At 42.0% G+C, this 22,965-nt stretch overlaps 1 protein-coding gene across 3 annotated transcripts in view; it reads left to right on the forward strand.

Moving 5' to 3' along the window:
- The window catches only part of LOC135520345 (uncharacterized), a 27,563-nt gene extending 19,211 nt beyond the window's left edge, over positions 1-8,352 (forward strand). For all 3 annotated transcript variants that reach the window (XM_064945820.1, XM_064945819.1, XM_064945821.1), the window contains one exon: positions 7,475-8,352. In XM_064945820.1, the coding sequence (XP_064801892.1) occupies positions 7,475-7,645 (171 nt within the window). In that variant the 3' untranslated portion in view covers positions 7,646-8,352. The remainder of the gene's footprint in view (positions 1-7,474) is intronic.
- The last annotated feature ends 14,613 nt before the right edge of the window (positions 8,353-22,965 follow it).

The following is a 22,965-nucleotide window of genomic DNA, read 5'->3' on the forward strand; positions in this document are numbered from 1 at the left end:
AATGGGCCAAAATACCGGCAACAGTGTGTGAAAACCTTGTGAAGACTTAGAGAAAACATTTGACCTCTGTCATTGCCAACAAAGTGTATATAACAAAGTATTGAGAAACTTTTGTTATTGACCAAATACTTATTTTCCACCATAGTTCGCCCAATTTTTCAGTTTTTGATTTGTTAAAAAAGTTTGAAATATCCAATAAATCCAATAAATGTTCCACTTCATGATTGTGTCCCACTTGTTGTTGATTCTTCACAAAAAAATACAGTTTTATATCTTTATGTTTGAAGCCTGAAATGTGGCAAAAGGTTGCAAAGTTCAAGGGGGCCGAATACTTTCGCAAGGCACTGTACGTACGTACACACACACAGAGACAGACAGACAGACAGACAGACAGACAGACAGACAGACAGACAGACAGACAGACAGACAGACAGACAGACAGACAGACAGACAGTTGAAGTCTACATAGACTTAGGTTGGAGTCATTAAAACTAGTTTTTCAACCACTCCCCAAATTTCTTGTTGACAATCGAGTTTTGGCTAGTCGGTTAGGACATCTACTTCGTGCATGACACAAGTAATTTTCCCAACAATTGTTTACAGACAGATAATTTCACTTATAACTAACTGTATCACAATTCCAGTGGGTCAGAAGTTTACATACACTAAGTTGACTGTGCCTTTAAACAACTTGGAAAATCCAGAAAATGATGTCATGGCGTTAGAAGCTTCTGATAGGCCAATTGACATAATTTAAGTCAATTGGAGATGTACCTGTGGATGCATTTCAAGGCCTACCTTCAAACTCAGTGCCTCTTTGCTTGACATCATGGGAAAATAAAATAAAAATCAGCCAAGACCTCCACAAGTCTGGTTCATCCTTGGCAGCAATTTCCAAATGCCTGAAGGTACCACGCTCATCTGTACAAACAATAGTACGCAAGTATAAACACCATGGGACCACGCAGCCGTCATACCGCTCAGGAATGAGATGCGTTGTCTCCTAGAAATGAACGTACTTTGGTGCGAAAAGTGCAAATCACTGCCAGAACAACAGCAAAGGACCTTGTGAAGATGCTGGAGGAAACGGGTACAAAAGTATCTTTATCCACAGTAACACTTCACAAAATAGATGGCATCATGAGGAAAGGAAATTGTGGATGTATTGAAGCAACATCTCAAGACATCAGTCAGGAAGTTAAAGCTTGGTCGCAAATGGGTCTTCCAAATGGACAATGACCCCAAGGATTCTTCAAAAGTTGTGGCAAAATGGCTTAAGGACAACAAACTCAAGGTATTGGAGTGGCCATCACAAAGCCCTGACCTCAATCCTATAGAAAATTTGTGGGCAGAACTGAAAAAGCATGTGCGAGCAAGGAGGCCAACAAACCTGACTCAGGAACTTTTCGCAGCTCTTCTCTTATTGAATTATACGCCGACATTGTCCTTTTTGCCTCAGTAGACCAACGTGAACTTTTTCTGCCAGTGTTCCTAAAAGCATTTGGCAATTGCTGTGTATTTGGCGCCTGTACAGTTAGGCCCTGAATCTTAGGCTTACGCACTGACTTCAGATACAAATAATTAAACAAAAACCCCAATGTAACCTATAGTTATGAATTGCACAAGAATTATACATTTATATGATTTTTCTCTTCATTCAACCCGCCCGCCTGCCACCCACCAGCCCTTAATCCACAAAATATTTCATGACCATAAACCTGCCCACCACGCGGATATAACTATGGGGACTGTGGGTTAGCGTCAACCCACGCGTTGCTAGTGTGTGTGTGTGTGAGAGTCTTCCCTCATAACAGACCAGTGTTTGTGAGCGTGCTAATTATTAAAGTGTTCAGTCTCAGTTAGTCAGAAAACCTGAAAATGTTAATGAGGCCTACTACACACTGGCTTGTTTAGACACAAGTCCACTTCTAGCATACTTAATTATGTTGATAGCACTCTTTGTGTGAGTGTGCATATTTAATTACATTTTTGCATGTCTGTGCCCGTGTATGTGTCTGTGCACATTTGATTTATGTTTGTTAGAAATATCTCCATTATTCATTTCCCCTCTGAATGTGCTTCGCCACATTACTTCTAAAGAGACAGACCCTGTTTCTCTTCGGCTGTCATGGAAGTCTACAAGGGGGTTGGATGATGGTTGACCTTGACACCCCTCCAACCTTCCCTCAACCCCTCTTAGAGGAGGAGAGAAGAGGAGCTGTAAACTCATAGCCCCTTATAAAGCCACAAATGGCTGTATGCAATTTGTATGTTTGTCACAGGACACGGGCATGAACGCCATGCATACGCATACACACACACACACACACACACACACACACACACACACTCTCTCTCACTCTCTCTCTCACTCACTCACTCACTCACTCACTCACTCACTCACTCACTCACTCACTCACTCACTCACTCACTCACTCTCACACACACACACACACACACACACACAGGTAGTGGTGTGAACAGTACATGTCTTTGGCAATTTATCTCTCTCTAGGGGAGTCATACACACATACGTGCACACACAAGGGTTTCTGTTAGCTGACAATAGCTGGCTTTTGGAGTAAAATATATATATTTTTCAGCCTTTAAATAAATCTGTCCAGCGAAGAAAAATAATCCCATGGCAAAATATAGCTTTTTGGAAATACCAGTTGTTGTAAACATTTGACCACACTCATGCTTAATGGTCTATAAGTTCATTTGCATAATTTAGTGGAATTAAATTGGTGCGCGTGTACTTTCGTTAGTCGCTATGTTTATCACATGCTCACAGCATACAGACACAGAACCTATTAGAGGAAAATCTGTCAGACAGCATGAGAGCTGCTGCTACAGCTTCTCAAACAGCTCATTAGTTGCTGCTGGAGTTAAACGTGCTTTTATAAGCCCAAAACCTAAAAGCCTAAAACAATTCTAAATCCACGATTTAAAAAGAGCTAGGCCTACTATTTTTATTTCTCAACTGGTAGGCCTAATTGAAGCACGCTTCCCATTCGCCATTTAAGTGCATGTAGGCAACTTAAGGCAAGGTTCAGGGCGTCGCCCATCACTTTGCAATGAGCTGGAAGCCAGTATGCATTATGAAACCTGAGCATTTTAGTTAATATGATGAGACGTCTTATCTTGCTTCAAAGTAAAATCCGACCGTAGAACTGGGGAGGCAATTATTTATTTATTTGTCCAGTAGCCAAAGGCACAATCATAGACATATTAGCAACCCATGCTAGACATATTAGCAACCCATGCTAGTCATATTAGCAACCCATGCTAGTCATATTAGCAACCCATGCTAGTCATATTAGCAACCCATGCTAGTCATATTAGCAACCCATGCTAGTCATATTAGCAACCCATGCTAGTCATATTAGCAACCCATGCTAGTCATATTAGTAACCCATGCTAGTCATATTAGCAACCCATGCTAGTCATATTAGCAACCCATGCTAGTCATATTAGCAACCCATGCTAGTCATATTAGCAACCCATGCTAGTCATATTAGCAACCCATGCTAGTCATATTAGCAACCCATGCTAGTCCTATTAGCAACCCATGCTAGTCCTATTAGCAACCCATGCTAGTCATATTAGCAAGCCATGCTAGTCATATTAGCAAGCCATGCTAGTCCTATTAGCAACCCATGCTAGTCCTATTAGCAACCCATGCTAGTCCTATTAGCAACCCATGCTAGTCCTATTAGCAACCCATGCTAGTCATATTAGCAACCCATGCTAGTCATATTAGCAGCCCATGCTAGTCATATTAGCAACCCATGCTAGTTGTGGCATCTTTAAATCTCCCCTCTTTCTAGATTTTGACAGATTCTTACCTTGTCAGCTCAGGGATTCAATCTTGCAACTTTACGGTTAACTAGTCCAACGCTCTAACCACCTGCCTCAGGAGCCTGCTTGTTACGCGAATGCAGTAAGAAACCAAGGTAAGTAGCTAGCTAGCATTAAACTTATAAAAAACAATCAATCATAATCACTAGTTATAAACTACACATGGTTGATGATATTACTAGTTTATTTAGCGTGTCCTGCATTGCATATAGTCGATGCGGTGCACATTTGCGAAAAAGGATTGTCGTTGCTCCAACGTGTACCTAACCATAAACATCAATACCTTTCTTAAAATCAATACACAGAAGTATATATTTTTAAACCTGAATATTTAGCTCAAAGAAAGGTTAGCAGGCAATATTACAGGTGAAATTGTGTCACTTCTCTTGCGTTCATTGCACGCAGAATCAGGGTATATGCAACAGTTTGGGCCGCATGGCTCATTGCGAACTAATTTGCCAGAATTGTGCATAATTATGACCTAACATTGAAGGTTGTGGAACTTAGGGATGCCATCCGTTAGATAATACGTAACGGTTCCGTATTTCACTGAAATAATAAACGTTTTATTTTCGAAATGATAGTTTCCGGATTCGACCATATTAATGACCTACTCTGTGTGTTATAATTAAGTCTATGATTTGATAGAGCAGTCTGACTGAGCGATGGTAGGCATCAGCAGGCTCATAAGCATTCATTCAAACAGCACTTTCATGCGTTTTGCTAGCAGCTCTTCGCAATGCTTCAAGCATTGCGCTGTTTAAGCCTATCAACTCCTGAGATTAAGCTGGTGTAACCGATGTGAAATGGCTAGCTAGTTAGCGGGGTGCGCGCTAATAGCGTTTCAAACGTCACTCGCTATGAGACTTGGAGTAGTTGTTCCCCTTGTTCTGCAAGGGCCCTGGATTTTGTGGAGCGTTGGGTAATGCTGCTTCGAGGGTGGCTGTTGTCGATGTGTTCCTGGTTCGAGCCCAAGTAGGAGCAAGGAGAGGGATGGAAGCTATACTGTTACACTGGCAATACTAAAGTGCCTATAACAACATCCAATAGTCAAAGGTATATGAAATACAAATCGTATATAGAGTAATGGTCCTATAATACCTATAATAACTACAAACTAAAACTTCTGGGAATATGGGAATATTGAAGACTCATGTTAAAAGGAACCACCAGCTTTCATATGTTCTCATGTTCTGAGCAAGGAACTTAAACGTTAGCTTTCTTACATGGCACATATTGCACTTTTACTTTCTTCTCCAACACTTTGTTTTTGCATTATTTAAACCAAATTGAACAGGTTTCATTATTTATTTGAGGCTAAATTGATTTTATTGATGTATTATATTAAGTTAAAATAAGTGTTCATTCAGTATTGTTGTAATTGTCATTATTACAAATAAATAAATAAATATCGGCCCGATTTATAATCGGTATCGGCATCAGCATTGAAAAAATCATAGTCGGTGGATAGTAGATTGACATAGGCTAGTGATTGTTCTCTTCGTTACTCATCTTGCTTAAATGTGGCGGTTATTCTAACATCTGGTAAGCATTCGGTAATCACACCGTTGCATTGTCGACTTGCGTGTTCTGAGTAACCATTATCTAAATGCGAGTCCTGTCATTCTGAGCACCGTGGGTGGATGACCTAATCCGGTTACGCACCCAATGCATATAGGTCCGGTAAATCTCTCAAATGTCCGTGAAGTTAAAATTCCTAACAAATACCTTGAAGCACACACACACTATTAACACTTCACCACTCCTGGTGTTCACTCACTCTTTTCAACCACAGCATTAAAATGACATCACACACACACCCTCCAAGCCATTCATACCCTAAGGGATCGCCTCTAGCTCATCAGAGTAAAACGCTTGACCTCCACTTGCTCCTTCCCACACACACTCATTTATACACACACACATACACTCTTTTGCTCCACGCACACAATGCTGCCGCTTTTTGTGATGTTTTTACTGTTGATTTCACCTCTGCTGATAACCATCCCTCAGCCTCTACTCCACCCGGCACTCCACCTCTCACATCATTCCCTACCCTGCTCTCCTCGTCTCCTGAGAGTGGGTGTGTTTCTAGGTTGGAGTTTGAGCAGTGATCTGTCACACAGACCGGAAGGTCACTTGTGGAGCAGAGAGAGAAGGGGGGGGTGGAGAAGGTGAAGAAAGAGGGATGAATTAAGTTGTGTGGGTCAAGAGGAAAAGGTTGAAGCATGGAGGGAGTGGAGACACAGCAGGAGAGATTTGTGGGAAGTTTGAGAGGAGCTGAGATAGGAGAGGGGATTGTGATTTAGAGGGAGGTGAGGAGAAAGTCCTTGATCTCTATTAGAGTCACACAAAGAAAGAAAGTAAGTATATCATTCATTTTGCGTCAAGGGGACATCGACTCTCGCTTTCACAATTTCTGCTTCGCTTTTGATATGAGATATGTGCCATTTATTGTATGTACACTTAATCAACCTGAACCTCAGGATAATAGATAGGGATCTGAGGAGGGGAGAGAAAGAGGAAGGAGAGATCGTGAGAGGGTGAGATAGTTAGTGTTAATTTTCCTCCTCTCTCTTCACAGGTCAACACCCTCACCCCCTGTCACAACGGCTTAGGAAAGACGTGTCATTGGGGGGGGGGCAGTGGCCAGATGTGCCTCAGACTTTGAGGGAAAGCTTCTTCTTCTCATACACAGAGAAAGACACAAACACTCTCACACATACACACCACACAGAGCAGCCAACCTGTGAAAGAAGGGAGGAAAACTTGCATTACTCTATATGAGAAATGTGTTTAATTGATTGTGTGGCTTTGCTGAGCTCAGCACTCTTCTCTAATGTATAACACAGTTAAATAAACAAACGGCTATCGCAATGAAAAATGATACTCTCCTGGCAGATGCGTTCCTCTTTCTGTATGAATATTCCATAAACATCACAGCTTAAGTTGAATAAGTACATTTTATCGATATGCCATGATACTCTTGAAAATGAAGGACATCAACTGTCTCCAAATTAGCTCCTAGGGGGCCAAGCGTATTCAGTCAGGGCTTACTGCTTGGTGACTGTTCCTGGGGCAACACCAACGCATGCACGCACACGCACACAAACTATTTTGGCCGGGTTACACTGGCAGTGTGAAGGTGATCTGTTCCTTCTGCCGTTTGTACTTTGTGTGCGTGTACACCCGCGTGCATGCCTGGATGAGACAGAATAATGCAGTTCAGCCCAGATTCTCAGACCTGCTTATCTCCCTCACTAGAGGAGAAGTTGTTTCGAGCAAAAGGAATGTGTGTGTGCTTGTGCTGATTGCTGTGGTGGTGGGTTCCGTTCTGTTATCAGTCCAGTGCTTCCACTCAGGCAGAGAGTTTTATACACCGGGAAATCTACTGGTCCCGTCTACAGGGGGATCAGCTTTTGTAATGGTCCCGCTTCACAGCACATTTCACTGAGATAACAACAGCAATAATGTGTATGTGAAAGAGCGCAGAGAAAAATCCTATACGCTTTCCTTGTTCTGCTGAGCCCAATACCCAAGGAGGCATTTTTCACCTTAAGTCCTGGTGGAAACGTGCATGTATGTAACAAACTATGTGTCTCTCTCTCTCCAGCTGTATGTGAAGTTGCACTGTGACGACGGACCCATACTGGAGCACATGGAGCAGCTGCTGGTGGAACTGGGGGGTGAGACAGAGGGGGAGGAGGAGGAGACAGACCCTGCCCTGGATGAAGACTTTGAGCCCAGCAGTGACGATGAGGAAGAGGACGCCATGGAACATTGACCACACCCCTCTCTACCAGTGATCTAGTGGTAAAACAGTGGGTTAGTACACGCTGAGACGTTTGCGGTGAATAAAGTAACACTCTATGTTTCCAATGTCTTTTTCTGCGATAGGTGGGGAAATAAAAAAAGTATGTAAACAGCGTTTAGACTGCATACCCCTCTCTACTTTTAGAGTGCACTATTAACTCGGACATTAAATAAAGGTAAAGTTTATAAAAATGTAGTTTATAAAGACCTCTTACCTATCTCTGTACACCTCACAAACTAGACCCAGATGCAACACTTTGTTGGAAAGCAGCAGAGTTGCGAGTGCGACAGTCGATGGGCCCTTGAGTTTTCTCTGAATCTTTCTCGCTCGCTAGATATTGTCTGTATTGTGTTCTCAGAAGTGCCTTTCTGCTGTTCAACCCTGAGTTTCCCAGAATCATATGACCTCTCTCTCTGTCATATTAGTGCTGAATTGTTTTCCATATTAGAAAGGAGTGATTGATATGTCGACTCGAGCTTTGTTTCCATTGTCCTGGAAATAACCAGATAAAAAAACAACTTGAATACTGTTTTGAGAGAAAAAGACAATCTGCTTCTTTTTTTAAATTTGTGTTGTAATAATGAGGGGAATGTTTGCTTCCCTTCATGACCCAGGCTCACTTTAGAAAGAGATTCCAATATGAATGTGACCTGCTAAAATAAAGAACACAGAACAGATTCTGCAGTGTTGTAGAGTTCATGAGAGGAGTGAGCATTAAGAGATGGATGAAGTTTCAATGTCACATGCACAAGTACAGTGAAATGCCTTTCTCACAAGCTCTAACCCCAACAATGCAGTAATCAATAACGATGTAATACTCACAATAACAAGGTAGAACAAAAACACACAAGATATAACAATAAAGCAAATGATCAAGTCAGCACACTATATACAGTTCCAGTACCATATTTGCATGTTAAGGGATACTGGATTGATAGAAGTAGATACTGTATGGATTAGGGGTAAGCTGACTTGGCATCAGGATATATTATAAACAGTAGCAGCAGCGTATATGATGATTGAATGTGAGTGGGTGTGTGTAGTCAGTATAAGTGTGTGTGTGTGTGTGTGTGTGTGTGTGTGTGTGTGTGTGTGTGTGTGTGCGTGCGCAAATTATAGAGTGAGTGTTTGTACTGTATGTGTTGGAATGTAAGTGTGTTGGGCCATTGTATGTGTGTGTGTGTGTGTGTGTGTGTGTGTGTGTGTGTGTGTGTGTGTGTGTGTGTGTGTGTGTGTGTGTGTGTGTGTGTGTGTGTGTGTGTGTGTGTGTGTGTGCATAGATAAGAATAAGATACAAGGGTCAAATAGTCCATGTAGCCATTTTGTTAGCTAACCAAAGAGAGAGGTGACAGATGAAGAGAGTGAGGGTTGAGAGATGGGTGTTGTACACACACACAACTCTCAAACACAATGTTTCTCTCTCAAGGACCTTTAAGGCTTTATAGAAGCAGAATGTAGGAAGAACGGGTTGAGACAGGTGAGTGTTATTCAGTTGTCCCCATAGGAGAACACTTTTTGATTCCAGGTAATTCTTCTTCACAGAACATGCAACTTCTGTAAATCAGCCAATAAAAAGTCATTTTCAAACGTTTGCCAAAATTAATGGGAAAACACCATTCTAAACAGTACAAATGATGCGTGTGGTTCCATATCAAATAAAAGTTTATTTGTCGCCATATGCAGATTAGCAGATGTTAAAACATGTAGAGCGAAATTTGTATGTTTTTAGCACCATAAGTGCAGTAAATGTCTAACAGTACAATATTAAAGCACATAAACAAGAAACAAAAAATTAAGAAAGCTGACCTGGCTGGAAATATCAGAACAAGCAATATCAGAATGAGAAATGTCAGAGTCCACAATATAAATACTTGGTGTGTATAGACAGCATGGACAATATATAAGTAGGAAAAGGTATGTACAGCAGTAGCTATACAGGATGAACTATGTCAAGAATACAGTATGTGTACTGTAAATGTAAAGTGAGTATTCAATTAACTTAGTCTCTCATGTGACAAAAATTAAAATCTCCGTTAGAAACAGAATGAGTGTGAATCTAAAGATATAACAACTCGACAGGCTTGCTAACATGACTAGGATTGTGCCTTTTGGATTCTGGACAACAAAAGAAAGTTGATATGAAAACCAATAGAAAAGGAAAGAAATGCTGGTTTCAATGGCATATGAAGAAGTCTTTATAACATAATTGTCTCTGTGTTTCTATGGTCAGATTTCTCCTAGGCTACCTTGAAGCAAGGTAAGACATACCTCATAATATGAAGTAAAACATTCAGGTTTCAAACCTCTTGAGGATAGGGGAGACGCTAGCGTCTCAACTGGCCAATTGCTGGGGGAAAAGCGGAGCGCCAGATTAAAATAAAATGCTATAAAATTCTAACTTTCATTAAATCACACATGTAAGATACTCAATTAAAGCCACACTCGTTGTGAATCCAGCCAACATGTCAGATTTAAAAAATGCTTTTCGGGTGAAAGCATAACAAGCTATTATCTGATAGCCTGCACCAGCAGTAAACAAAGGAGCTAGCATAGCAGGCGCTACACAAAACACTGAAATAAAATATAAAACATGCATTACCTTTGACGAGCTTCTTTTGTTGGCACTCCAATATGTCTCATAAACATCGCAATTGGTCCTTTTGTTTGATAATAAAAGCGTGTTTGATCCAGAAAAAAACAGCTTACAAAAACGCAGCGTCACTACAAAATATTTCAAAAGTTGCCTATAAACTGCCAAAATATTTCAAACTACTTTTGTAATACAACGTTAGGTATTTTTAAACATTAATAATTGATCAAATTGTAGATGGGGCAATCTGTATTCAATACAGGAAAGAAAAGAAACCAGCACTGCTTTTCACGTCTTGCGCAACTCACAAAAGTGTCCCCAGTTCCGAATTGGCCTACTTCTTCATAGCACAAAGGAATAACCTCAACCATATTCCAAAGACTGGCGACATCCAGTGGAAGAGGTAGGAACTGAAAATAGGTACCTATTAAATATCCAATGGCAAAGACAATATAGGGAACAGAGGGGGGAGAATCTGAACAGTTAGTCCTCTGAGTTTTGCCTGCTACATAAGTTCTGTTATACTCACAGACATGATTCTAACAGTTTTAGAAACATCAGAGTGTTTTCTATCCAAATCTATGACTAATATGCATATCTTATATTATTGGCATGAGTAGCAGGAAGTTGAAATTGGGCACGCTATTTATCCAAAGGTGAATTCTGCCCCAAGCTTTAAGAGGTTTTAAGGACATTGAGCGTGATTGAGGTGCACCCATGACCAGCTCGGAAACCAGATTGCATAGCGGAGAAGGTACGATGTGATTCAAAATGGTCTAATCTGTTTGTTAACTTGGCTTTCGAAGACCTTAGAGATGCAGGGTAGGATAGATATAGGTCTGTAGCAGTTTGGGTCTAGAGTGTCTCCCCCTTTTGAAGAGGGGGATGACCGCGGCAGCTTTCCAATCTTTGGGAATCTCAGATGATACGAAAGAGAGGTTGAACAGGCTAGTAATAGGGGTTGCAACAATTTCGGCAGATAATTTTAGAAAGAGAGGGTCCAGATTGTGTATCCCGGCTGATTTGTAGGGGTCCAGATTTTGAAGCTCTTTCAGAACATCAGCTATCTGGATATGGGTGAAGGAGAAATGGTGGGGGCTTGGGCGGGTTGCTGTGGAGGGTGCCGGGCAGTTGACCGGGGTAGGGGTAGCCAGGTGGAAAGCATGGCCAGCCATAGAAAAATGCTTATTGAAATTCTCAATTATAGTGGATTTGTCGGTTGTAACAGTGTTTCCAAGCCTCAGAGCAGTGGGTAGCTGGGATGAGGTGATCTTATTCTCCATGGACTTTACAGTGTCCCAGAACTTTTTTGAGTTTGTACTGCAGGATGCAAATTTCTGTTTAAAAAAGCTAGCCTTATCTTTCCTAACTGCCTGTGTATATTGGTTCCTAATTTCCCTGAAAAGTTGCATATCACGGGGGCTATTCGATGCTAATGCAGAACGCCACAGGATGTTTTTGTGCTGGTCAAGGGCAGACCGGTCTGGAGTGAACCACGGGCTGTATCTATTCCTGGTTCAAAATTTTTTGAATGGGGTAAACCTATTTAAGATGCAGAGGAAGGCACTTTTAAAGAATAACCAGGCATCCTCTACTGTCGGGATGAGGTCAATGTCATTCCAGGATACCCCGGCCAGGTTGATTAGAAAGGCCTGCTCGCAAAAGTGTTTTAGGGAGCGTTTGACAGTGATGAGGGGTGGCCGTTTGCTCGCAGACCCATTACGAATGCAGGCAATGAGGCAGTGATCGCTGAGATCTTGGTTGAAAACAGCAGAGGTGTATTTGGAGGGTGAGTTAGTTAGGATGATATCTATGAGGGTGCCCGTGTTTGCGGATTTGGGGTTATATCTGGTAGGTTCATTGACAAGTTGTGTGAGATTGAGGGCATCAAGCTTAGATTGTAGGATGGCCGGGGTGTTAAGCATGTCCCAGTTTAGGTCACCTAGCAGCACGAGCTCTGAAGATAGATGGGGGGGCAATCAAATCACATATGGTGTTGAGGGCACAGCTGGGGGCAGAGTGTGGTCTATAGCAAGCGGCAATGGTGAGAGACTTGTTTCTGGAAAGGTACATTTTTAGAAGTAGAAGCGTCATTGTTTGGGTACAGACCTGGATAGTAAGACCGAACTCTGCAGGTTATATTTGCAGGAAATTGCAACACCGCCCCCTTTGGCAGTTCTATCTTGTCGGAAAATGTTATTAGGAATGGAAATTTCAATGTTTTTGGTGGTCTTCCTAAGCCAGGATTCAGACACGGCTAAGGTATGTGTGCTAGGGCAGTGAATAAAACAAACTTAGGGAGGAGGCTTCTAATGTTAACATGCATGAAACCAAGGCTTTTATGGTTGCAGAAGTCAACAAATGAGAGAGCCTGGGGGATGGCAGTGGAGGTAGACACTGCAGGGCCTGGATTAACCTCTACATCACCAGAGGAACAGAGGAGTAGGATAAGGGTACGGCTAAAGGCTAACAGAACTGGACGCCTAGTATGTTCAGAACAGAGAGTAAAAGGAGCAGATTTCTGGGCACGGTATAATTTATTCAAGGCATAATGTACAGATAAAGATATAGTAGGATGTGAATACAGTGGGGGTAAACCTGTGCATATAGTGATAATGAAAGAGATATTGTCTCTAGAAATAGCATTTAAACCAGGTAATGTCACTGCGTGTGTGGGAGGTGGAACTAAATTGTTAGCCGAGGTGTGTTGAGCAGTGCTAGAGGCTCTACAGTGAAATAAAACAATAGTTACAAACCAGAACAGCAATCGACACGGCATGGTGACATTAGGGAAAGGCATGCGTAGCCGGGTGATCATACAAGTCCAGTGCGTGGCTTCAGGCAGCTAGCGGCACGGGGCTAGCAGGCTAACAGAAAGGCCTTCGAGGGATGACGTGACGGAGGGAAGTCTGTTGTGGCCCCCTCGTGCAGTTACATCAGCGGACGGATCAGCAGGGCTCCGTGTGGTAAACCAGGCCAATTGGCAAAATATGTATAGTGGCCGAAGAAATATGTCCGAAGGGCCTCTTAAGCCAGCAGTCCAATGTGCTTTAGATAGCGAGCAGGCCGCAGATTAGTGGCTGGGCGTTCAGGGGTCATTAGCTGCTATAACTCCAGGTGGGATTTAAAAAAAATAATAATAATCATAATAAAAATGTGAAAATTAAATTTAAAAAATAGGTTCGGAGCTTGTGGTAGGAATCCGGGGATATCGAGAAGAATAAGTCCGACTAGCTCTGGTTTGAGTCGCGCTGTACAGACTGGCGAGTGTTGTCCGGGATAAAGGTAGCTGATGACCGCTAGCAAAGGATAGCTGACTGCTAGCTAGTGGCTTCGGAACGTATTCGATGGGCCTCGTAAGCCAACAGTCCGTTGTGCTCTAGACAGCTAGCATTCAGGGGACGTTATGTGCGAAGGTCGGAAGGTGAGAAGGTTCAGAGCTTGCGATAGGAATCCGGGGATATGGAGAGAAAAATAGCCCCGGTATGCTCTGGTTGAATCGCGTTGTACAAACTGGCGAGAGCTTTCCGAGCTAGAGGTTAGCTGATGACCGTTAGCTGGCTAGTTTATGTTGGAGAGATTCCAGTAATAGAGGCAAAGAAAAATATGTTAGAGAAAAAGCAGGACCACACCACATTGGATGAGGAGGGTTGCAGGGGAGTATTTTGAAGTAAGGGTTTATAAAAATATATAAAAATATATATATATGGGACATGACAAGACGAAGGACAAATACGTCTGACTGCTACGCCATTTTGGATCAAATGAGGACTAATAAAAATTCACACGGCTCAATTTAATTCCACAAAATAGCTACCTTCCGAATGAATGCACCGTGTACTGAACATGAACAGTAAAGCGTTAAAGCAACACAAATAAAGCAGAAAGAGGAGACACAGTATCTATGCTGTTGAATCGTCTGCTTATTCTAGTCCATTCACACCACTCTAACCTACTTTACGCTTCACACACTATGAAACACCTGGAGTCAGATAAACACTATGTTAAATCAAACACACAAACACACCGACCCTGGTGCATCTTCACGCCTGTTAGCTAACCCAACACAGCACAGCAATTCGTCTTTTTGAAGAATTCCCACACCACTAAATAGGAATGTTATCTGAGATTCTGGGACTGATTACCATCAGGCAGGTGGGAGAGAGAGATGCTTTGGGAATGCTGGGGTTTAGATGAGGAGAACTGATTTTGGATGTGTGTATGTGTGCATGGGGTGTGTGTGTGCAACTGCGTTGGTGTCTGCAGAGTGCAGGTATACACTGAGTGCACAAAAAATTAGGAACATCTTCCTATTGAGCTGCACCCCCTTTTGCCCTCAGAATAGCCTCAATTCGTCAGGGAATGGACTCGACAAGGTGTCCAACTTTCCACAGGGATGCTGACCCATGTTGACTTCAATGCTTCCCACAGTTATGTTAAATTGACTGCATGTCCTTTGGGTTGAGGACCATTCTTGATACACACAGGAAACTGTTGAGGGTGAAAAACCCAGCAGGGTTGCAGTTCTTTACACTCAAACCTGTGCGCCTGGCACCTACTACCACAACCTGTTCAAAGGCACTTCAACATTTTGTCTTGCCCATTCACCCTCTTGCCCATTCACCCTCTCACCGATCCTCGACTTCGGCGATGTCATTTACATTGCATTTACTGGATGCAGTCTATCACAGTGCCATCTGTTTTGTCAACAAAGCCCATTATACCACCCACCACTGCGACCCGTACGCTCTAGTCGGCTGGCCCTCGCTACATATTCGTCGCCAGACCGACTGTCTCCAGGTCATCTATAAATCTATGCTAGGTAAAGCTCCGCCTTATCGCAGCTCATTGGTCACAATAACAACACCCACCCGTAGCAAGCGCTCCAGCAGGTATATCTCACTGGTCAACCTCCTTTGGCTGCCTTTCCTTCCAGTTCTCTGCTGCCAATGACTAGAACGAATTGCAAAAATCATTGAAGCTGGAGACTTATATTTTCCTCACTAACTTTAAACATCAGCTATCTGAGCAACTAACCGATCGCTGCAGTTATACATAGCCCATCTGTAAATAGCCCACCCAATCTACATACCTCATCTCTAGATTGTTTTTATTTACTTTTCTGCTCTTTTGCACACCAGTATTTCCACTTGCACATCATCATCTGTTTATCTATCACTCCAGTGTTAATTTGCTACATTGTAATTACTTTTCTACTATGTCCTATTTGTTGCCTTAACTCCTCACGCCTTTTTCTCACACTGTATATAGACTTTCTTTTTTTCTATTGTGTTATTGACTATGCTTGTTTATTCCATGTGTAACTCTGTGTTGTTGTTTGTGTCGCACTGCTTTTGCTTGAAGTGAATTTAACGTGTGACATCAATAAGGGATCATAGCTTTCACCTGGATTCACCTGGTCAGTCTATGTCATGGAAGAGCAGGTGTTCCTAATGTTTCGTGCACTGAGTTTGTATGTGTGTGTGTGTGTGGTGTAGTTGTGAGTGTGTTTTATTAATCAGAACATGAGGCTTGTGGGAGAGAGCTAATCCTGGATTAACAGATTAGAACACTTGCGTTGTCATAACAACACATTGATTGGGACTGAACATTGATCACTGTGTGTTTGTAGTTAATTAGTGAGTTAATCAGCCCATCTTGCAGGGGATTAATGAAGTAATCATCAAATCTCAGAATTACAACAGGATCCTACTAAATGAACACATCAGACCTGTGTGTGTGTAACCTCTCTCCCATACACTCCTTTTTCTCATGAGAGAGAGAGAGAGAGAGAGAGAGAGAGAGAGAGAGAGAGAGAGAGAGAAAGAGAAAGAGTGGGAGAGAGAGGGAGAGGGAGAGAGAGAGGGAGAGAGAGAGAGAGAGAGAGAGAGAGAGAGAGAGAGCGAGCACAAAATGAGGTGGAAACTGAGCTGCACTTCCTAACCTCCTGCCCAATGTATGACCATATTAGAGACACATATTTCCCTCCGATTACACAGATCCACAAAGAATTTGAAAACAAACCCAATTTTGATACTCCCATATCTACTGGGTGAAATACGAGTGAACCATAAGAGCAGCAAGATTTGTGACCTGTTGCCACAAGAAAAGGGCAACCAGTGAAGAACAATCATCATTGTAAACACAACCCATATTTATGCTTATTTATATTCCCTTGTGTACTTTAAACATTTGTACATTTGTTACAACACTGTATATATACATAATATGACATTTGTAATGTATTGTTTTGAAAAATGTTTACTGTTAATTTTTATTGTTTATTTCACTTTTGTGTATCATCTACCTCACTTGCTTTGGCAATGTTAACACATGTTTCCCATGCCGAGAGAGAGATGTATCTAAGCTAATATCCTTCCTGGTGAGTATGATCATGCCCCCAAAGGGATAATACATCCTGGAAGTGTAGAGTGATGGATCCTCTGTAAATGGTGTGATTAGAGACAGATGACAGATTAATGGATACACACATCCTGAGTTATCACATGTTGTACACTGATGGTTTCCTGAATAGCTGAGATTTCAATGTGTGGTCACTGTCGGTCAGCAAAAGGGACGTGTGTGTGTAAGGCTGAGTTTACGAGGGCATCCCAATTCTGGTATTTTTTCCACAAATTGATCTTTTGACCAATCACATCAGATCTTTTCATGTCAGATATTTTTCAGAGCTGATCTGATTGGTCAAATGTCAATTCGTGTAAAAATATCAGAATTGGGCTGCCTGTAAATGCAGCCTTACACACAAACACACACACACACACTGTGTAACAGCTGAGAGTATGGATTTAAAGTGGTCATAAAGAAACATTCTAATACACTGGCCCTTTTTATAGGATCGCTGTAGAGAGGGGTGTGTGTATTTTTATCATTGTGGGCGGTCTGTGTGTGTGTGTGTGCATGTGTGTTTGTCCTGAAAGGCTCTGAAGCCTCCATCTGTCTGTCAAAACATCAGAGAAAAGTTTTTAATTAAGTATTCCGTTTTCCCTCTTTACAGTACAACAGAGTCAGTAGAAAGGAGGCGAACTCAGTCACTGCTTAGCAGACACTCACTAACTCTCATTAACTTTCTCAAAATGGAACGCCATTCATTAATGACCTCACTATTCTGTCAACTCTACTTCTAACACCGCCTGCTCTGCTCTCTCTCTGCTCTCTCTCGCTTTCTCTCTCTCTGCTCTCTCTCTCTCTCTGCTCTATTTCTCTCTCTCTGTCTCTCTCTCTTTCTTCTCTCTCTGTCTCTCTCTTTCTGCTCTCTCTCTCTGCTCTCTCTCTCTTTCTCTGCTCTCTCTCTCTCTGTCTCTCTCTCACTGCTCTCTGTCTTCTGTCTCTCTCTCTCTGCTCTCTCTCTCTCTTCTGTCCTCTCTTCTCTCTCTCTCTCTCTCTGCTCTCTCTCGCTCTCTGCTCTCTGCTCTCTCTCTTTCTCTGCTCTCTCTTTCTCTCTCTCCCTCTCTGTCCTATCTCTCTCTTTTTCTGTGTGGTATGTGTGTGAGAGAGAGCATTGTGATTGTAGTGTTCATCTGTGTATACATGAGCACTGTTATCTTTAGTAGATACAGCTGTGCTTCAGAAACAACATAACCAGCCAATTAGCCATGCTGTCTTAGAGCTACACCTCACATCTGACTGCTGTACACTGTAGTTACAAACAGTTGTGTGTGTGTGTGTGTGTGTGTGTGAGAGAGAGAGAGATTGTGTCATCTCCCTTGATTTCATAAATCATTAGGCCACAGAAAAAGCCTATTCCTGTTCGTAAATCACCACACACACACAGGGATTTGATTTGAGTGATAATGATTTAATCAGTCACTGACAGACAACAGGAAATGCTGTGACATCGTGATTAATAATGGCCCTTTCCCCTCATCCTGGGGTGTGTGTGTGTGTTAGCGTGTGTGTGTTTTTGTTGTTACAGAGTCATACTGTTGAGGTTCTTTCTCTCTCAGCAGTACACCTCCTACGTCACTCCATCACATGCTATTGTTAACCCCCAGAGAAGTCCGACTAAACGTTAACTCCAGTGAGCTTTGGGTTCAGCATCACTGCTTCTCTTCAATAATAACCATTGTGTGTTTTGTGGTGTGTGTGTGTTTGTGTGGTGGTTCAGTCAGAATATGTGTGTGTCTGAGAGATGATAGGAGAGGATTGATGGCTGACCGGTGTAGCTTGATTTTGAAATGTACACTAATTATCGGTGCCTTCAATTTGAGTGTGTGTTTAGGATGAGAGGTTTGATGCTGTAACGGCTGCTAATTATTGCTGCTCTGGATTTCACTCAATCTGTTTGATCTGCTGTCCTGTGGAGACGGATCGAGAGCGCACACACACACACACACACACACACACACACACACACACACACACACACACACACACACACACACACACACACACACACACACACACACACACACAATTAAGGGTCATAAGGAGGAGAGAGGAGGCTTGAGCTCCAATTACTGAGACTCTAGTATTCTGCTTGGTTCCCCATCCTTACACCACAGGGGTGTGTGTGTGTGTGTACAGTAAAGTAGGCGTGGTTTACAGAAGATATCCCTGTTTGGTAAAAGACCAAGCCCATATTATGGCAAGAACAGCTCAAATAAGCGAAGAGAAACAACAGTCCATCATTACTTTGAAGACATGAAGGTCAGTCAATACGGAAAATGTTAAGAACTTTGAAAGTTTCTTCAAGTGCAGTGGCAAAAACCATCAAGCGCTATGATGAAACTGGCTCTCATGAGGACCACTACAGGAAAGGAAGACCCAGAGTTACCTCTGCTGCAAAGGATAAGTTCCTTAGAGTTAACTGCTCTTCAGATTGCAGCCCAAATAAATTCTTCACAGATTTCAACTCAGACACATCTCAACATCAACTGTTTAGAGGAGACTGCTTGAATCAAGCCTTAATGGTCAAATTGCTTCAAAGAAACCACTACTAAAGGACATCAATAAGAAGAAGAAGAGACTTGCTTGGGCCAAGAAACACAACAATGAACATTAGACCGGTGGAAATCTGTCCTTTGGTCTGATGACTCCAAATGTGAGATTTTTGGTCCCAACTCCCATGTCTTTGTGAGGCGCAGAGCAGGTGAACGGATAATCTCCGCATGTGTGGTTCTCACCATGAAGCATGGAAGAGGAGGTGTGTGGGTGCTTTGCTGGTGACACTGTCAGTGATTTATTTAGAATTCAAGGCACACTTAACCAGCATGGCTACCACAGCATTCTGCAGCAATATGCCATCCCATCTGGTTTGAGCTTAGTCCCACTATCATTTGTTTTTCAACAGGAAAATTACCCAAAACACACTTCCAGGCTGTGTAAGGGCTATTTGACCAAGATGGAGGGTGATGGAGTCCTGCATCAGATTACCTGGCCTCCACAATCACCCGATCTTATCCTAATTGAGATGGAAAGGGATGAGTTGGACCATGGAGTAAAGGAAAAGCAGCCAACAAGTGCTCAGCATATGTGGGAACTCCTTCAAGACTGTTGGAAAAGCATTACAGGTGAAGCTGGTTGAGAGAATGCCAAGAGTGTGCAAAGCTGTCATCAAGGCAAACGGTGGCTACTTTGAAGAATCCAAAATATATAAAATATATTTTCATTTGTTTAACACTTTTTTGGTTACTACATGATTCCATATGTGTTATTTAAAAGTTTGATTGTCTTCGCTATTATTCTACTATGTAGAAAATTGTAAAAATAAAGAAAAACCCTTGAGTAGGTGTGTCCAAACTTTTGACTGGTACTGTAGGTGTGTGTATCACCCCTAGCAGGAGTCTCCTAATCTCACAGAGGCCAAATCAATCAAATCTCTAAAAGCACTCTGGATAATCTACTCAATATACGCCATCTGGACCTGACCTGAGATAGTGTGTGAACATGTATGTGCGTTGCGCATGTGTGTGTAAATGTTTGTGTGTGCCCATGCGTGCATGTTTGTGTGTGGTTGTGTGTGTGAGAGCAGACATTGAGCATAGCATGTGAAATAAGCAGACAGAGAAATTGAGTTTCTGTAAAGTCATTTTATTGTCCCATGGTTGTATAATGCAGTCAGTCTTTGACTCTCTACCCCTCAGCAGGGCAGATATATTTACATTACATTGTACACCAGATATATGGAAACAGGTTATTACATTTTCCTGCATTCCATTTTGTGTGTGTGTGTGTTGTCTCAGGGATGATAGTCTTTATATTTAAGTTACGTTATTTCCAGCTTTTAATGTGATTGATGCCTTTTTGTACACATGCTTAACTAACCTGTATGAGACGGAGATGGCCCTTACTTTTTCTTGATCTCTATCTCTCTTTCTCTCCCTCTATTTCTCACCTTTTGTTCTCTCACTAAATCCGTCAAGCGCTCTCTCTCTCTCTCCCTTACACTTTCTCTTCTTTCTCTCTCGCTCTGCTCTTTCTCTCAATTAAATTACATTCACTTCAATTCAAAGGGGATTTACAGGCATGGGAAACGCATGTTTATATTGCCAAAGCAAGTGAAAAACAATAAACAAAAGTGATATAATAGTTACCATTACAAACACAAACGTTTCAAAAGGATAAAGACATCTCAGATGTTATATTATTAGCTAGGTATAGTGTTGTAACAGTGTGCAAATAGTTGTAGTATGAATGGCAAGGTAAAATAAACAGATATAGGTTGTATTTACAAAGGTGTTTGTGCTACACTGGTTGCCCTTTTCTTGTGGCAATAGGTCACAAATTTGGCTGCTGTGATTGCACACTGCGGTATTTTGACAAATAAGGGAGATTGGTTTTCAAATTCTTTCTTGGTCTGTGTGAACTGAAGGAAATATGTGTCTCTATGTTCATAGGAGGTTAGGAAGTGCATCTTAGTTTTCACCTTGTTTTGTGGACAGTGAGCACATAGCCTTTCTTCTCTCTCTCTGCCTATGGCAGCCTCTCAGTAGCAAAGCTCATGGAGTCTGTAAATAGGCAAAAGCCTTTCTTAAGTTTGGGTCAGTCACCGTGGCACTGTCGTATTGGATACCCTCACAGCCCAATAAGGGCCCATGCGCCTGTCTGACATTGGTCTATTTGTATTTTATTTAATAAATCATTTTCAAAGTAACCCTCCAAAAGGTCATTCATAAAACCTTTTGATTTACATATGTACTAGGAAGATAAGTAATTGTTTACTCGGCTTCAATAATGTGACCGATCAAAGTCCCTCAGGCCTTGAAAAATAATTAAACTGATTGAAATTAAGGGGATATTGGTGAGCAAGTGCCATGAGTGGAACTTACTTAGGTGTTCAAAAGTGCATGTCAGACCGAGAGCCTAACTCTTCTTACTTCTTCATGAGTTTTAGTTTAGAAAACGATCTCTTCACAGACAGACAGTTACAGGGATGGTTATAAACCGCTTGGTTGCCGTAGCAACATCAGGGAAACTGGGAAGAATGGAGTGGTGCTTCAAATATAGCAGTTCTGCAATATCATTAATTGAGCCTCTCGCATTCTCCTTAATTGTAGGCCTCGGAAGCGCTGGGACATGTTGTCTGTATACTGGACAGCCAGTGAATTGGCAGATGCAAACAGATATCTTTAGTGGACAACAGTTACTACGTTCTTGATTTTGTTCATGCTGGTGAACTGTCATTTGAGTTGTGGTTGCAATATTAACAGTCCCTTATCTATTGGTATATCTTGCTATGCACCATTCAAGACTAAGTTTAAATTGTGTGCAGCGCAATGGACAAATGCACAATGTCGCAGAAAAATCTGTATGGGTTGTCAATACTCAATATAATAAACAGTCGGACCTGTCCGAGGAACAGCTCATGTTATGCACGTTCAGGTAGGATATACAGGACAGTTGTGAACTCCGACCTTTGTTGGTCCAGAGAAACTGCATTTGCCAGTGCACAGTCCTCAGGTATTCTGCCACTGTATATTATATTTTTAGGGCAAGGTGGCATTCCACTTTGCTCTGTTTTTTTGGTGAATTACTTCCAATGTGTCAAATAGTTTTCTCATGATTTGGTTGGGTCTAATTGTGTTGCTGTCCTGGTGCTCTGTGGGGTCTGTTATTGTTTGTGAACAATGTCCCAGAACAAGCTGGCTGAGGGGCTTCTTCTCTAGGTTAATCTCTTTGTAGGTGATGGCTCTGTTATGGAAGATTTAGGTGTTGCTTCCTTTTAGATGGTTGTACAACATAACATCTCTTTTCTGGATTTTGATCATTAGTGGGTATCGTCCTAATTCTGCTCTGCATGAATTAGTTTGGGTTTTACGTTCTACACAGAGAATGTTTTTGCAGAATTAAGCAAGCAGAGTCTCAATTTGTGTGTATCCCATTTTGTAACTTTTGGGGGTTGGTGAGTAGACCTCAGACCTCACAACCATAGAGGGGAATTGGTTCTATAACTGGTTCCAGTATTTTTAGCCAGATCCTAATTGGGATGTCGAATGTTATGTTCCTTTTGATGGCATAGAAGGCCCTTCTTGCCTTGTCTCTCAGATCATTCACAGATTTGTGGAAGGTAACTGTGGTGCTGATGTTTAGGCTGAGGTAGGTATAGTTCTTTGTGTGCTTGGGGGCAATGGTGTCTAGATTGAATTTGTTGGACACCATTATTTTTGTCTTACTGAGATTCACTGTCAAGGCCCAGGTCTGACAGTATCTGTGCAGAATATCTAGGTGCTGCTGTAGGCCT

The sequence above is a fragment of the Oncorhynchus masou genome, chromosome 29 (genome assembly GCF_036934945.1).
Source record: "Oncorhynchus masou masou isolate Uvic2021 chromosome 29, UVic_Omas_1.1, whole genome shotgun sequence".
Lineage (NCBI taxonomy): Eukaryota > Metazoa > Chordata > Actinopteri > Salmoniformes > Salmonidae > Oncorhynchus > Oncorhynchus masou.